This window comes from Protopterus annectens, chromosome 11.part0, assembly GCF_019279795.1.
Source record: "Protopterus annectens isolate FY-2018-M chromosome 11.part0, PAN1.0, whole genome shotgun sequence".
Taxonomy (NCBI): Eukaryota; Metazoa; Chordata; order Ceratodontiformes; family Protopteridae; genus Protopterus; species Protopterus annectens.
This window is the reverse complement of record NC_056745.1, coordinates 144,679,723-144,695,051: the sequence shown is the minus strand read 5'-3', so window position 1 is coordinate 144,695,051 and position 15,329 is coordinate 144,679,723. Positions and strand designations below refer to the sequence as shown.

The 15,329-nt window shown below is 44.1% G+C and overlaps 1 protein-coding gene across 2 annotated transcripts in view; it reads right to left on the bottom strand.

The window, feature by feature from the left end:
- The window catches only part of ARFGAP3 (ADP ribosylation factor GTPase activating protein 3), an 873,462-nt gene that overhangs the window by 263,466 nt on the left and 594,667 nt on the right, over positions 1-15,329 (bottom strand). For both annotated transcript variants that reach the window (XM_044087532.1, XM_044087534.1), the window contains exon 10: positions 8,365-8,496. In XM_044087532.1, the coding sequence (XP_043943467.1) occupies positions 8,365-8,496 (132 nt within the window). The remainder of the gene's footprint in view (positions 1-8,364; positions 8,497-15,329) is intronic.

The following is a 15,329-nucleotide window of genomic DNA, read 5'->3' as shown; positions in this document are numbered from 1 at the left end:
AAATTAAATCAGTAATGATGTGTCCTGACCCCTGTTGGCATTCCAGATGCTGAATCTCTTCCACTTGGCTGAATAGATTTTTCTGGTGGAAGGTCTGCGTGCTTCCAGTAAGATCTCTTGAAATGTTTTGGAAAGAGAGTTAGCTGGGGGAGTCATGGTAACCTCCAGGCTGTCAGATGCAATGTTTTCAGGTTTTGATGGACAGTCCTGTAATTGTGTTGTGTTAGAAGCAGGGGACATAGGGTCAGAGGCCACGGTCTGGTCAGAGTTGTGCTCAACATCAGTGGGTACCAGTGTTGCCTTGGCCAGTCTGGAGCTATCAAAATGCCTGTTGGTTGCTCTGCTTTGATCTTCAGTATCACCTTGGTCAGCAGAGGTAGAGGAGGGAATGCATAAATTTTCAGGGAATTCCAGCTGAAGGAGAGAGCATCCGTTTTCCAGGCTAGAGGGTGGTGGGTCCTTGTGCAGAACTTTTCCAGGTGATGATTTAAGTGGGAAGCAAAGAGATCTACGTCCAGTCTTCCCCATGTCTTTGTTAGTTGTGAGAAAATGTGAGGATGCAGCATCCATTCGTGTGGATCCAAGAAATTTCTGCTCAGGTTGTCCGCCAGTACATTGTCCTTGCCTGGCACAAACTGGGATTGCAAATGTATCTTCAGACTCAGGGATTTTCCCAGAGAAGCATTGTTAGTCTGCAGAGGGATAAGAATGAGTGCCTCCCTGCTTGTTTATATACCACATGACAGTGGTGTTGTCTGTCCTTATTAGCAAATGTCCTTGTTGTAGTGTTTTTTCGAAAGTCTCGATTGCATGTATCACTGCCAACATCTCTTTTTGGTTTATGTGCAGATGTCTTTCCTTTGGTGTCCATAGACCTTGAATGCATCTGCCCTCCATGTGCGCCCCCCCCCCCCATCCATGATCTGAGGCGTCTGTTGTAATCATTTGACCTGCTTGAGGTCTGTTGAAAGACATGCCTTTGTTTAAATGACTTGCTTGAACCCACCACAAAAATTCCTTTTGCAGACATGGAATAAGTGGGATTACGTCCTCTAGGCTTTGGCTGTGTTGGGACCATAAGCTTTTTAAATACCATGGCAGCTTTCTCATATGAAGTCTTGCCAAAGGTATCAGAAGAATGCAAGATGCCATGAACCCCAGGGCCTGCAGGATTTTCCTTGCAGTCAGCTGGGAGAGTTTTGCTAGGCCTTTGAAGTACTCTGGTAACTGCTGCTGTTTTTCCTCTGTGAGGTAGGCCATTTGAGTTTCTGTGTCCAGTTTGGCTCCTAGGAAAATAATCTGTTGGGATGGCAGTAGTCTTGACTTCTGAATGTTGACTGTGTATCCCAAGGCCTGCAGTAGTTGAATGACTTCTGAATGTTGACTGTGTATCCCAAGGCCTGCAGTAGTTGAATGACATAGTCCAAGTTTGCTTTTAAGGTTTGTTTGTTGTCTGCTTGTATGAGGCAGTCGTCCAGGTAGGGGTATATTTGAATCCCCTGGAGTCTGCAGTGTGCCACTACTGATGCCAGGCATTTCGTGAACACTCTGGGCGCAGCAGATAAGCCAAACGGCAATGCTGAGAATTGATATTGCTCTGTTCCTGCAAGAAATCTGAGGTATCTTCTGCAGCTTTGTCTGATTGGGACATGCAGGTATGCCTCCTTGAGGTCCAGAGTGACCAGCCAAGACCCCTTGCCCAGCATGGGAAGGAGTTGCTGCAGCGTCAGCATTTTGAACTTTGGCACAATAAGAAAAGTATTTAGAGTTGACAAGTCCAGTATAGGTCTCCATTTGTTTTCTTTTCTTGGAACAAGGAACAGTCTTGAATAAAATCCCTGGCCTTGTTCCTGAGGAGGAACCCTTTCTATTGCTTTTATAGTTAACAGCTTTGAAACTTGAGTGAGTGCCTATGCCCTTTGATGTGGCAGGTTTGGCATGCCTTGTCTTATTGGTAAAGTATGGAAGTGGAATCTGTAACCCTTGTCTATTAAATCCAGAATCCAGTTGTCCTTGGTTAAGATATGCCAGTTTTTTGAGAATAAGGATAATTTTCCGCCCAAAGGTGCTTCTCTTTGAGCCTTTGTAGGCGGTATGAAAGTCAAGTCATTGTGATTGTCCTTGTGGTGCAGCTGGGCTGTCTGCGCCACTTCTTTGATTTGTAGGTTGCCATTGGCAGCCCCTGTAGGATCCTCGGTATTGCCCTCTACCTTGGGCACGCCTGCTTTTTCCCCTTTGAAACTTGTCAGAGCCTGGAAAGGACCAATTCTTTGAAGGCCAGTTTCTGCTGAATCTGGGTGGCTGAACCTGGAGGAAATCTTTGACTGTCTGTACTGACTTAGCTTTTTCCTCAATGGATTTCAACACATCTTGTGCATTAGCACCAAAAAGCTTCTGTTTTTCCAGAGGTGCATCAAGTAACTTTACTTTAACATGGTCAGGCAAAGACGGATCTTTTAACCAAGCATGTCTACGTATCACAGCCCCAGTCATAGCTGCCCTACATGAAGCTTCCAATGCATCATAACCACACTGAAGAAAATGGTTGTTAACCTGCTGAGTGTTACGTATATGTTCCTGCAATGCCTTTCTATCAATAGGCTCAGGAGAGGCTAATTTTTTCTGTAAATCATCCAGTAAAAAATCCTGGTACTGAAACATGTGAAAAAGGCAGTTAAGTGACCTCATGGCTAGGGTGGTAGAGGTATAAACTTTTTTACCCCATCTCTCCAGGGACCTAGCTTCCCTGTCCGCTGGCAGTGGATTTTTGGCAGTGGAAGAAGCCACTCCCTTGGGGCCCTGTGAAATAGTTTCTAGATCCACAGAGTGGGCCTTAAAGAGATGCTTGTGAGTGTCAGGGACCCTATAATATCTGTCTGGCTTGACAGGCGCAGGGGGGAAGAGAATCAGGGTTAGCACTGGAGTCAGAGAAAACATCATCCAAAACATCCATAACTGAAGGAATAGCTAAAGGTCTGTGCTGGGGAAGGTTGAGGAAGGTACGCAGCCGTTTCCTGGAATCAGAGAATTCCTGGCCCTGCCATTTAAAATGTTCCCTCAGAGTGCAGGACTTCACCAAACGAGAAATCCTCTGGAGGGGAGGCAGAGGGAACGGATTCCTCAGCATCAGAGTCCTCGTAGGCCTGGAAGGATTCTTCTTGGGTATCAGAATGCTCAGAATCCCCAGAGGATTCATCTGAAGAAAGGTTGTCAGCCTGCTCAGTTCTGGGCCTTTTCTCTGCAGGTGGCTGAGAACCTCTGTCTGGATGAGGCTGAGACCCCCTGATAAGAGAAATAAGATCTGCAGCAAGAGACATGATCTGTTTATCAGAAGGGGCCTGAGCAGCAGGTTTAGGATGGGCCTTGGCCTGGCTGGCGGCCTTAGCACATGCAAAGGCCTTGATGGACATGGATACAGGAGGCCTAGCAGCCCCACGTGCAGGAGTAACCTTGTCTACAGAAATGGTGTCGGGTAGATCCAGAACTTCGGTTTCTGGAGGAAAATCAACAACCGGCACCGGAGAGATCTCTGAGACCGAAGGTCGTGTTAACGCTGTGTCGTTGGCCTGGAGCGGTTGAATTACTGCTTCCGAAGGGACCGAAGCACTAGCGGAGGGTTTAGGAGTAGCATCGGTGGTGGACGCGGGCCGAGGATGTCGGTCCCGGTCCTTTCATTTTTTGGCAGATTGAGTTGTCGGTTGATCCGACGGCATGATATACGCGAAAGATTCACCGAAAAAGTCTTCAGCGAATTCTGCCCGGCGCCTGAGAGTGCACTTATTAAAGCAAGCACAGGCAGCACAGGCCGAGACGTCGTGGTCTGGGCCCAGGCAAGGAAGGCAGTAAGAATGGAAGTCCTTATGAGGTATTTGTTTACCACAAGACAAACAATTATTAACTTTCTCAATTTGTTCTGACATCGGCTGAGGCAAGAAAAAATGTTCCCCAACGGGGTACTTAGCTTTTAGATGACTTCGGTACTGAAAACACAGGAGCTGACCGACCGGCACTTGCGAACTGCTTCTGCTTCGGGCACCGCGCGGCAAGAAAGACTGAAGAAGATGGCGCCGGCCGATGCCTTTATACTCCAGCCGTTGTGATGTCGGAGAGGAGGCGACACCAGCCGATGCCGGACCCAGACTTTGGAATTCGGCCGACCGAGGGCTGCCTGAGGCAGGACAACCCATATGTTATGACTGCAGTTGCATTCTTGAAGGACATCTGCTTCTGCTTCGGGCACCACGCGGCAAGAAAGACTGAGGAAGATGGCGTTGGCTGACGCTTTTATACCCCAGGCGCTCTGACGTCGGGGAAAGGGCGACATCAGCCGACGCCAGACCCAGACTTTGGAATCCGGCTGACCGAAGGGCTGCCTGAGGCAGGACAACCCATATGTGATGACTGCAGATGCATCCTTGAAGGACATCAGTGGAAAGTATTTATGATGATATCTGCTGAGATATTCAATATGTATTTATTATTTATTTATTTATTTATTTATTTAAATTTGTTGACCGGGAGTGTCCGACTGGACGTGGGTCCATTTTCAGCGGAGGCCCGGGGAGAAAAGTTCCACAGTAAAATAAACAGACAGTAATTACATTGGATTACATAGTGATTAACAATTTAACATAGAAATTACTTGCAACATATTTACAGATGAAGAACATAGTACATCAGTAGACAACTAGAATCTTTATCTGTGAAGTACATAACAGGCATTAACAAATGTAACAATGAGAAGTTCCTGCTGTATAATAAGTACTAGGCTTATGAGCATCTGAGCTTGCTATCATCAAGGTAGTTAGTGGAGGTGAAAGAAAGGTAGTAGTTGGATGGGGTGGACGATATTAGAGTGGGAGTTGCAATGGCATAGCCAGCATGTTTTTAGGTGCGCTTTTAATAAGTTTTGAAGTTGGTGCATGATGGTACAGAGGTAATTGTGGGTGGGAGTGAGTTCCATAATTTGGCTATGGCGCAAGAGAATAGTGCTTCACCAGCAGAGTTATTGGCTTTAGTGATCTGCAAGTGATTTTTGTTGCTGGATCTTAGTGGTCTGGTGGTGCGATAGGGTTGGAGTAGATTCTGGAGGGATGGGACATTTAGTGGATGGTTTACTAGTTTGTGGGTGAGTGAGAGTTGATACCACTGAAGGAGGTGAGGGAGTTCAAGCCAGCCCAGTTCAGCAAGTGAGAGACAGTGGTGAGAATGGTAGGATGCCCGTGTGGCAAATTTTGCGATTTTGTTGTAGCAGGTCTCTAGCTTGTTTAGATCACATTGCCTTAGGTTGGTATATACTGGAGAGGCATAAAGTAGGGTGGAGATAAGGTGGGAATTTGCTATTGAAATCTTTGCTGCTTTGGTGAGAAATTTTTATTTCTGTATAATGCTCCTAGTTTTTTGTGAACTTTTTTTATGGTCATGGATATGTGAATGTCAAATTTTAGTTTATTGTCTATTTCCACTCCTAGTAATTTGGTGTGTTCAGTTGGGTATATAGTGGTGTTGTCTTTTGCTGTGATGTTAAAGTGAGAGTTGTTTTGAGTATGTTTGGTGGGTTGGAAGATGAGTAGTTTAGCTTTGTTTGGGTTGAGTATTAATTGGGCATCGGATAACCATGTTTCAACAGAGGAAAAGGCTTCCTGTGTGACTTTTTGCAGTTTGGGTAGGGACTGGGCTGAGCAGATGATGGTAGAGTCAGCTGTATTGGATGAGTGTGCCATGTTTGGTGGCAGAGGCTAGATTATTGGTGTAAACAGAGAAAGTAGGGGTCCAAGGATGGATCCTTGGGGAACCCCTATGGAGACAGGTAGTTGGGGAGATATGTCATTCTGCCATACAACGGATTGTTGGCGGTCAGACAGGTAACTCTGAAACCAGTTGGTGACTGATTGTGAGAAGGATAGGTTATTGAGGACAGAGATAAGTTGTTTGTGTGGGACCATGTCAAATGCTTTAGATAGGTCTAGGAAAGTAGCAGAGGAGAGATAGCCATTGTTTTTATGCTGAAGGATAGTGTTTGTAAAGGAGAGTAAGGCAGTGGTGATGCTATGGTTTGGTCGGAAACCATGCTGAGTACTGGAAAGGAGGTTGTTAGTAAGGAGGTAGTGTGAGACCTGAGAGTGTATGCATCTCTCTAGATTTTGGAGAGTGGAGAGAGAATAGCTATGGGGCGGTAATTGGTTAGTTCTGCAGAGGGTCCGCCTTTGTGGAGGGGAATTATATGTGAGACTTTCCACAATGTAGGAACGTAACTTTCTGACAGAGATCGGTTAATCAAGATGGATACTGGGTAGGCCAGAGCATCAGCTGCGATTTTGTAGGTATTCAACTTGGGAGGTTGTCTGCTGCTAATTTGGTGGGTTTAAGTTTAGTTAAGAGTTTTTTTATGTTGGAGGTAGGTACAGGAGAAAAAGAGAAGGCAGTGGGGAGATTACTAGTTGAAGGTGTGGGTTGGAGGGGAGGGGGGTTGTGTTGTTTAGCTAGTGATAGTATGGTTTGGGTGAAGTGTGTGTTGAATGAGGTAGCAATATTTTCTGAGGAGTGATGGATGTTAGGGGGAGGGGTACTGACTTTACCTGGGTGGAGGATGGAGTTTATGGAGGACAAGAATTGTTTGGGGTTGTGTTGTGAGGAGTCTAGGGCAGACTGGTAGTACTGGAATTTGTCCCGTTTTATTAGCTTTTTGACTCTATTGCGTAGTTCTAGGAATTTCTGTCTAGCTGCAGGGGTTTTGGTTTTGCGCCAGTGCTCCCAGGCTTTATCCCTGTTTTTCATTTCTGACTTAGTGGTTTTCTGTAGCCATGGGGAGGGTTGTGCTTTGGTTCTGGAAAATCTTATGGGGGCATGGTAATTAAGGATGTTCAGGAAGGTAGTATTAAAAGATTCAACTGCGTCATCTAGACTGAGGTACTTTAGAGCATGCCAGTTACATTCTTTGAGGGATGAGGTGAATGTGAGTGGGTTAAAGTGTATTTTTTTACGTATTTGACAATAGATGACAGGTTTAGCTTGGTACAGGTATTTTTTGAGTAGGAATGTTGGGGAGTGATCACTGAGGCTATCTGATAAGCAGCCTGTTATATATGACTGGGGGTTCTTACTGACTAGTATCCAATCCAGGGTAGACTGCTTGCTGGTGTTTTTATTTATCCTTGTTGGTGACTGGACTAGTTGGGTGAAGCCATGAAGGTGTACAAGATGGGTTGGATTGTTGCCAGAACAGGATTGCCAGTCAATATTGAAATCACCTAAGATGATAGTTTCTTGGGGGAGATGGTGGGTAGACCAGCTGAGGAGGTTTTCTAGTGGAGGGATGTTTTGGCCTGGTGGGAAGTAGCATCCAATTATGTTGATAGTTTTGTTTCGGTTAATTTTGAGGTTGGTATATATTATTTCTTCATTGCCTATTTGTGGAGCTGATGATTTTAAGATCTGGATGTTTAGATGTTGTTTAAATATTATAGCTACACCACCTCCTTTTTTGTTTAGCCGGTTTACTCTTAGTATGCCGTAACCTGTAGGGAGTATTTGCTCACTGGTAATGTGAGGTTTTAGCCAGGTTTCTGTCAGGACGACTATATCTGGGGAGTACAAGTCTATGGTGGCATGGAGTTCATGGACTTTGTTGGATATACTTCTACTATTTAGGCTTAGTAGAGGAAGTCACTTGGCTTTCTATTGGCTGTAATATGGGAGAAGTTGTGATTTCTAGTCTGATTATGAGGATTGGGGTTGGAGATGGTAGGGCCAGGGTTGGGGTGGATGTCTCCACTTAGGGCTAGTTTTGATATGCATGAGATTATTAGTTTTCTCAGTTTTTGAATGTGTTTGTTTATAAGGGAAATTTTACGATCGTTCTCTGTGGGTAATAGGTATGGTGGGAGGGTTACTATGTTAAGTTGTAGGGATGCTTTATGTTTGAGTAATATAGTTGGTAGAATATGTGGGGGGTGCATAGGGATGGTTCTTGAGCTGGTGGGAGGGGAGCTGAGTATGGGTGAGACATGGGTGGTGGTGTGAGTAGTAGTACAGTGGTAGTGGTTGAGTGGGGGAATGATGGAGCTTTGGTAGGATGTAAGATGTGCAAGGAGAGTGCATGCAGTGAGCAAAGGAAAGGTATGCTTGTACATGTCAGTTGAGGAGGTGTGTTTTATGTATTATATCTATAACCCTGAAAGAAAATTATAACAAAACATCATTTCTTATCTCTTACCAGATACCTCATTTATACATATCCAGAGTTCTTTTAATCCAGTCAGTTTCATGTCCAGACCAGAAAGCATGCTTTTCCTAAAGCCATCACCCATTCAAAATACACTTTTCCATATAGATCTAACTTTGCTGTTAAGCTGAAGTTCTTACCTTCTGCTGCCAAAACCCATTCCTAGCCTTTCAGCCTGTTCCTTCTTTTTCCCCTCCATATTTTTTAACTTCTGTTCTTCCTTCTTACGCTGAAGCTCTAATTCTTGGTAAGCCAGTCGGAGAGATGTCACACTAAAACAAAAATAAAAATGGTTACTAAAGACTAGACTGCAATTATGTGTTAATCTGCCCTTAATAAATAAAGAATTGCAACTAAAGCATATTTTGTTGGCATGTCCAACTCCTGAGTACAAAGAAATATTTCCCTCTTTTCTAACAAAGTTAAATTTCAATCCTTTTGCAATCACTTCCATTCATGAACGGTTTCTGTCACATCCCTCCCTGGTATCACTCCCATTCATGAACAGATTCTGTCACATCTCTCCCTGGCATCACTCTCATTCATGAACGGATTCTGTCACATCCCTCCCGGGTATCACTCCCATTCACGAACTGGTTTCTGTCACATCCCTCCCTGGTATCACTCCCATTCATGAACTGTTTCTGTCACATCCCTCCCTGGTATCACTCCCATTCATGAACTGTTTCAGTCACATCCCTCTCCCTGGTATCACTCCCATTCATGAACAGATTCGGTCACATCCCAGTCCCTGGTATCACTCCCATTCATGAACTGTTTCTGTCACATCCCTCCCTGGTCTCACTCCCATTCATGAACTGTTTCTGTCACATCCCTCCCTGGTCTCACTCCCATTCATGAACGGATTCTGTCACATCCCTCCCTGGTATCACTCCCAGTCATAAACTGTTTCTGCTACATCTCTCCCTGGTATCACTCCCAGTCAAACTGTTTCTGTCACATCCCTCCCTGGTATCACTCCCAGAACTGTTTGTGTCACATCCCTCCCTGGTATCACTCTCATTCATGAACAGATTCTGTCACATCCCTCCCTGGTATCACTCCCATTCATGAACAGATTCTGTCACATCCCTCCCTGGTATCACTCCCATTCATGAACAGATTCTGTCACATCCCTCCCTGGTATCACTCCCATTCATGAACTGTTTGTCACATCCCTCCCTGGTATCACTCCCATTCATGAACAGATTCTGTCACATCTCTCCCTGGTATCACTCCCATTCATAAACTGATTCTGTCACATCCCTCCCTGGTATCACTCTCATTCATGAATGGATTCTGTCACATCCCTCCCCTGGTATCACTCCCAGTCATGAAATGGTTTCTGTCACATCTCTCCCTGGTATCACTCCCATTCATGAACTGTTTGTCACATCCCTCCCTGGTATCACTCACATTCATGAACGGAGTCTGTCACATCCCTCACTGGTATCACTCTCATTCATGAACGGATTCTGTCACATCCCTCCCTGGTATCACTCCCATTCATGAACTGTTTGTCACATCCCTCCCTGGTATCACTCCCATTCATGAACGGAGTCTGTCACATCCCTCACTGGTATCACTCTCATTCATGAACGGATTCTGTCACATCCCTCCCTGGTATCACTCCCATTCAAGAACTGGTTTCTGTCACATCCCTCTCTGGTATCACTCCCAGTCATAAACTGTTTATGTCACATCCCTCTCCCTGGTGTCACTCCCATTCATGAACAGATTCTGTCACATCCCTCCCTGGTATCACTCCCATTCATGAACAGATTGTCACATCCCTCCCTGGTATCACTCCCATTCAAGAACTGGTTTCTGTCACATCCCTCCCTGGTATCACTCCCATTCATGAACTGTTTCTGTCACATCCCTCCCTGGTATCACTCCCATTCATGAACAGATTCTGTCACATCCCTCCCTGGTATCACTCCCATTCATGAACTGTTTCTGTCACATCCCTCCCTGGTATCACTCCCATTCATGAACAGATTCTGTCACATCCCTCCCTGGTATCACTCCCATTCATGAACACGGTCCTAAATTTTTGAAGCTCCAACAAAGGCTGAAGATAGCGAAGAATTAAAGGGAGGTGGTATGGCAACATTTTCCGGCTAGCTTTACCATTTACAAACATACATGCAAATGTAAAGACAAAATATAAAGAATATAAACAGCTGCCATCATTCTGCCTCTGATGAGCAAAAATTTAGTTCTGCAACTAAGTCAATGATGATATCTTTGACGTGAATTTGAAAGAAAAGCTGCGTACTTACCGTAATGTCAGATCTATGTTGTCTGACATTTGTGTGGCTGAAACATATGGGTTGTCAGATCCGACAAGATCTGACCGCACAGAGACTTCGAAGCTACTTCAGATCCAGACCTTTGACTATTCCCCTTACCCATAATTCCCTGGACTCAACCTTAGTTCCTTAGATCGAGTTTGCCCCCTACCTCTCATCATCTGACATTAAAACCATTCTATAGGAGGAACTGCTAAAATAAATAGTCCCAACCTATTGAGGGATATTAGGAACAGTCGCACATCACTATGAACACACAGGGAATAAAAGCCCACTCAATTACCTCAAAGCCACAAGTGACAGTTTGGAAGGGGCCAGGAGGGAAGGAGTTTGAACAGACAAAAATCAGACAACACACATTGAACGTTATGGTAAGTACACAATCTTTGTAAACCATGTTATATATTTTTGTCCATTCAAACTTGTGGACAGAAACCCAAACTGTCAACAGATGTCTATCAAGGAAGGACAATCCTGAGTATGGTGGAACCAAAGAAGAAATGTGACCTGAACTGCATATTCAGCTTACAGTGAGACACAAATGTGTGTACTGTAGACCAAGTGGCTGCAGCACAAATGCCATCAATGGATACTCCTCTATTAAAGGCTGTCGAAGTAGAAATTGCACCGGTTGAATAAGTAGAACCAAAGGCTCATTCAGCTAGGGCAGGAAATACAATCAGCCAGCCATCTGGACAAAGTAATGTTAGCCACTGCCTACCTCGACTTTGGTTTTGAAAATGAAATGAACAACGGATAGCCTGTGAATGTAGAATCTTAGTTGCCTGTGGACATTAACATATGCAACAAGTATTTTTCTTTGAATATCGTAGGAAAAACACTGGAAATTTTATGGATCGATTCAGATATACTTTGGATGCTGCCTTAGGAATAAAGGATGCGTTAGTTCTAAGAGAAACTCTACTCTTGTGAAATTCTAGATACAGAGGCTTACATGAAAAGGCCCATAACTTTGAGATTTGTCTAGCTGATTTCACTGCCACTAGGAAACCCGTTTTCCAGGTAAGACATCTTAGATCTACTGTTATTGCAGGTTCAAAGGTAGACTATATGAGAGCTTGCAGCATAACTAATGTCTCATGGAAGGGCTGGGTCTCTAATAGGAAGCCCTAAAACAAAAGTACCTTTCAAGAAACCTTTGGAAATTTTCAGCGAAGCTATTAGAGTGTCTTTACGTCCAACATGAAAATTTGAAATAGCCACCATCTGTACCTTGATGGTGGCAGAGCTGGAACCCATAACAGAAAGTTCAGATAAAAATTTTAGTATGGATGGAATAGGTAATGAAAAAAAATTCAGGTCTTTAGAGAAGGGTCAAATACAGAATCTCTTCCATTTACTCTGGTAAATTTTTCAAAGTGCCTCCCCCCTCCCTAGAAGGTAAATGTTTGTGGTAACTATTGCTATTGGTGATTCAGATGGATAAGGGTTGCAAGTTCCTTGGTGACAGATAAGGATGTCACCCACTGAGTGATGCATTGTTTGCAGACCTGAGAAATTCAAATTTCTGAATGCAAATTGTGGATGAACTGAGACCATTTTACAGCTAAAGTCCATTGCAACACTCTCACTTAGTATCTGGCTAGAGGAACCATTAGAATTGTGAACGCCATGAGGCCTAAAAAATGCAGAACTAACCTTGATGTTGGCGATGGGTGCTGTACTTCAAAGGCTGCAAAGTGAAGTGACAGAACTCTGGACTAGGGAAGACTATCTGCAGGCTGGTATGTAGGTGGCATCCTATATACTCTGTGCTGGTGTCAGTCAACATTTTGGTGAATTTACAATTGTTCACAAGACCAGTAACAAATTTATTTATTTATTTAAATTTGTTTACCGGGAGTGTCCGACTGGACGTGGGTCCATTTTCAGCGGAGGCCCGGGGAGAAAAGCTCCACAGTAAAATAAACAGACAGCAGTTACATTGGATTACATAGTGATTAACAATTTAACACAGAAATTTACTTACAACATATTTACAGATGAAGAACATAGTACATCAGTAGACAACTAGAATCTTTATCTGTGAAGTACATAACAGGCATTAACAAATGTAACAATGAGAAGTTCCTGCTGTATAATAAGTACTAGGCTTATGAGCATCTGAGCTTGCTATCATCAAGGTAGTTAGTGGAGGTGAAAGAAAGGTAGTAGTTGGATGGGGTGGATGATATTAGACTGGGAGTTGCAAGGGCATAGCCAGCATGTTTTTAGGTGCACTTTTAATAAAGTTTTGAAGTTGGTGCATTATGGTACGGAGGTAATTGTGGGTGGGAGTGAGTTCCATAATTTGGCTATGGCGCAAGAGAATAGTGCTTCACCAGCAGAGTTACTGGCTTTAGTGATCTGCAAGTGATTTTTGTTGCTGGATCTTAGTGGTCTGGTGGTGCGATAGGGTTGGAGTAGATTCTGGAGGGATGGGACATTTAGTGGATGGTTTACTAGTTTGTGGGTGAGTGAGAGTTGATACCACTGAAGGAGGTGAGGGAGTTCAAGCCAGCCCAGTTCAGCACATGAGACAGTGGTGACTACGGTAGGATGCCCCTGTGGCGAATTTTGCAATTTTGTTGTAGCAGGTCTCTAGCTTGTTTAGATCACATTGCCTTAGGTTGGTATATACTGGAGAGGCATAAAGTAGGGTGGAGATAAGGTGGGAATTTGCTATTGAAATCTTTGCTGCTTTGGTGAGAAATTTTTATTTCTGTATAATGCTCCTAGTTTTTTGTGGACTTTTTTATGGTCATGGATATGTGAATGTCAAATTTTAGTTTATTGTCTGTTTCCACTCCTAGTAATTTGGTGTGTTCAGTTGGGTATATAGTGGTGTTGTCTTTTGCTATGATGTTAAAGTGAGAGTTGTTTTGAGTATGTTTGGTGGGTTGGAAGATGAGTAGTTTAGTTTTGTTTGGGTTGAGTATTAATTGGGCATCGGATAACCATGTTTCAACAGAGGAAAAGGCTTCCTGTGTGACTTTTTGCAGTTTGGGTAGGGACTGGGCTGAGCAGATGATGGTAGAGTCATCTGCGTATTGGATGAGTGTGCCATGTTTGGTGGCAGAAGCTAGATTATTGGTGTAAACAGAGAAAAGTAGGGGTCCAAGGATGGATCCTTGGGGAATCCTTATGGAGACAGGTAGTTGGGGAGATATGTCATTCTGCCATACAACGGATTGTTGGCGGTCAGACAGGTAACTCTGAAAACAGTTGGTGACTGATTGTGAGAAGGATAGGTTATTGAGGACAGAGATAAGTTGTTTGTGTGGGACCATGTCAAATGCTTTAGATAGGTCTAGGAAAGTAGCAGAGGAGAGATAGCCATTGTTTTTATGCTGAAGGATAGTGTTTGTAAAGGAGAGTAAGGCAGTGGTGGTGCTATGGTTTGGTCGGAAACCATGCTGAGTACTGGAAAGGAGGTTGTTAGTAAGGAGGTAGTGTGAGACCTGAGTGTGTATGCATCTCTCTAGTATTTTGGAGAGTGGAGAGAGAATAGCTATGGGGCGGTATTTGGTTAGTTCTGCAGAGGGTCCGCCTTTGTGGAGGGGAATTATATGTGAGACTTTCCACAATGTGGGAACGTAACTTTCTGACAGAGATCGGTTAATCAAGATGGATACTGGGTAGGCCAGAGCATCAGCTGCGATTTGTAGGTATTCACTTGGGAGGTTGTCTGCTGCTAATTTGGTGGGTTTAAGTTTAGTTAAGAGTTTTTTATGTTGGAGGTAGGTACAGGAGAAAAAGAGAAGGCAGTGGGGAGATTACTAGTTGAAGGTGTGGGTTGGAGGGAAGGGGGGTTGTGTTGTTTAGCTAGTAATAGTATGGTTTGGGTGAAGTGTGTGTTGAATGAGGTAGCAATATTTTCTGAGGAGTGAGGGATGTTAGGAGGAGGGGTACTGACTTTACCTGGGTGGAGGATGGAGTTTATGGAGGACAAGAATTGTTTGGGGTTGTGTTGTGAGGAGTCTAGGACAGACTGGTAGTATTGGAATTTGTTCCGTTTTATTAGCTTTTTGACTCTATTGCGTAGTTCTAGGAATTTCTGTCTAGCTGCAGGGGTTTTGGTTTTGCGCCAGTGCTCCCAGGCTTTATCCCTGTTTTTCATTTCTGACTTAGTGGTTTTCTGTAGCCATGGGGAGGGTTGTGCTTTGGTTCTGGAAAATCTTATGGGGGCATGGTAATTAAGGATGTTCCGGAAGGTAGTATTAAGATTCAACTGCGTCATATAGACTGAGGTACTTTAGAGCATGCCCGTTACATTCTTTGAGGGATGAGATGAATGTGAGTGGGTTAAAGTTTATTTTTTTACGTATTTGACGATAGACGACAGGTTTAGCTTGGTACAGGCATTTTTTGAATAGGAATGTTGGGGAGTGATCACTGAGGCTATCTGGAGGCTAAATGGAGCACCTGATCCAGGTGACGCAGCAGTAAATGCTCAAAGGCAGCAGTTAGGAGTCAATCGTTGAGGTATGGGAAGTCTTGGATCCCCAGCAGACGCAGGTGCACTATTACCACTGCCATGATCTTGGTGAACGCCATGTGGGCTGTGGTGAGACGAAATGGCAATGCCTGGAATTGGTAGTGATTGGCTCCGAAGAAATCTCTTGGAGTGCTTCATTATTTTGACATGATAGTAGGCATCCGGGAGATTTACTGAGCACATCCAATTGTCCTTCCTTAGCAGATACAAAATGGACCGGACTGTGACCATCTGGAATTTTGTCTATTTTACAAATTGGTTTAGGTGACAGATCCAAAATGGGTCTGAGGGC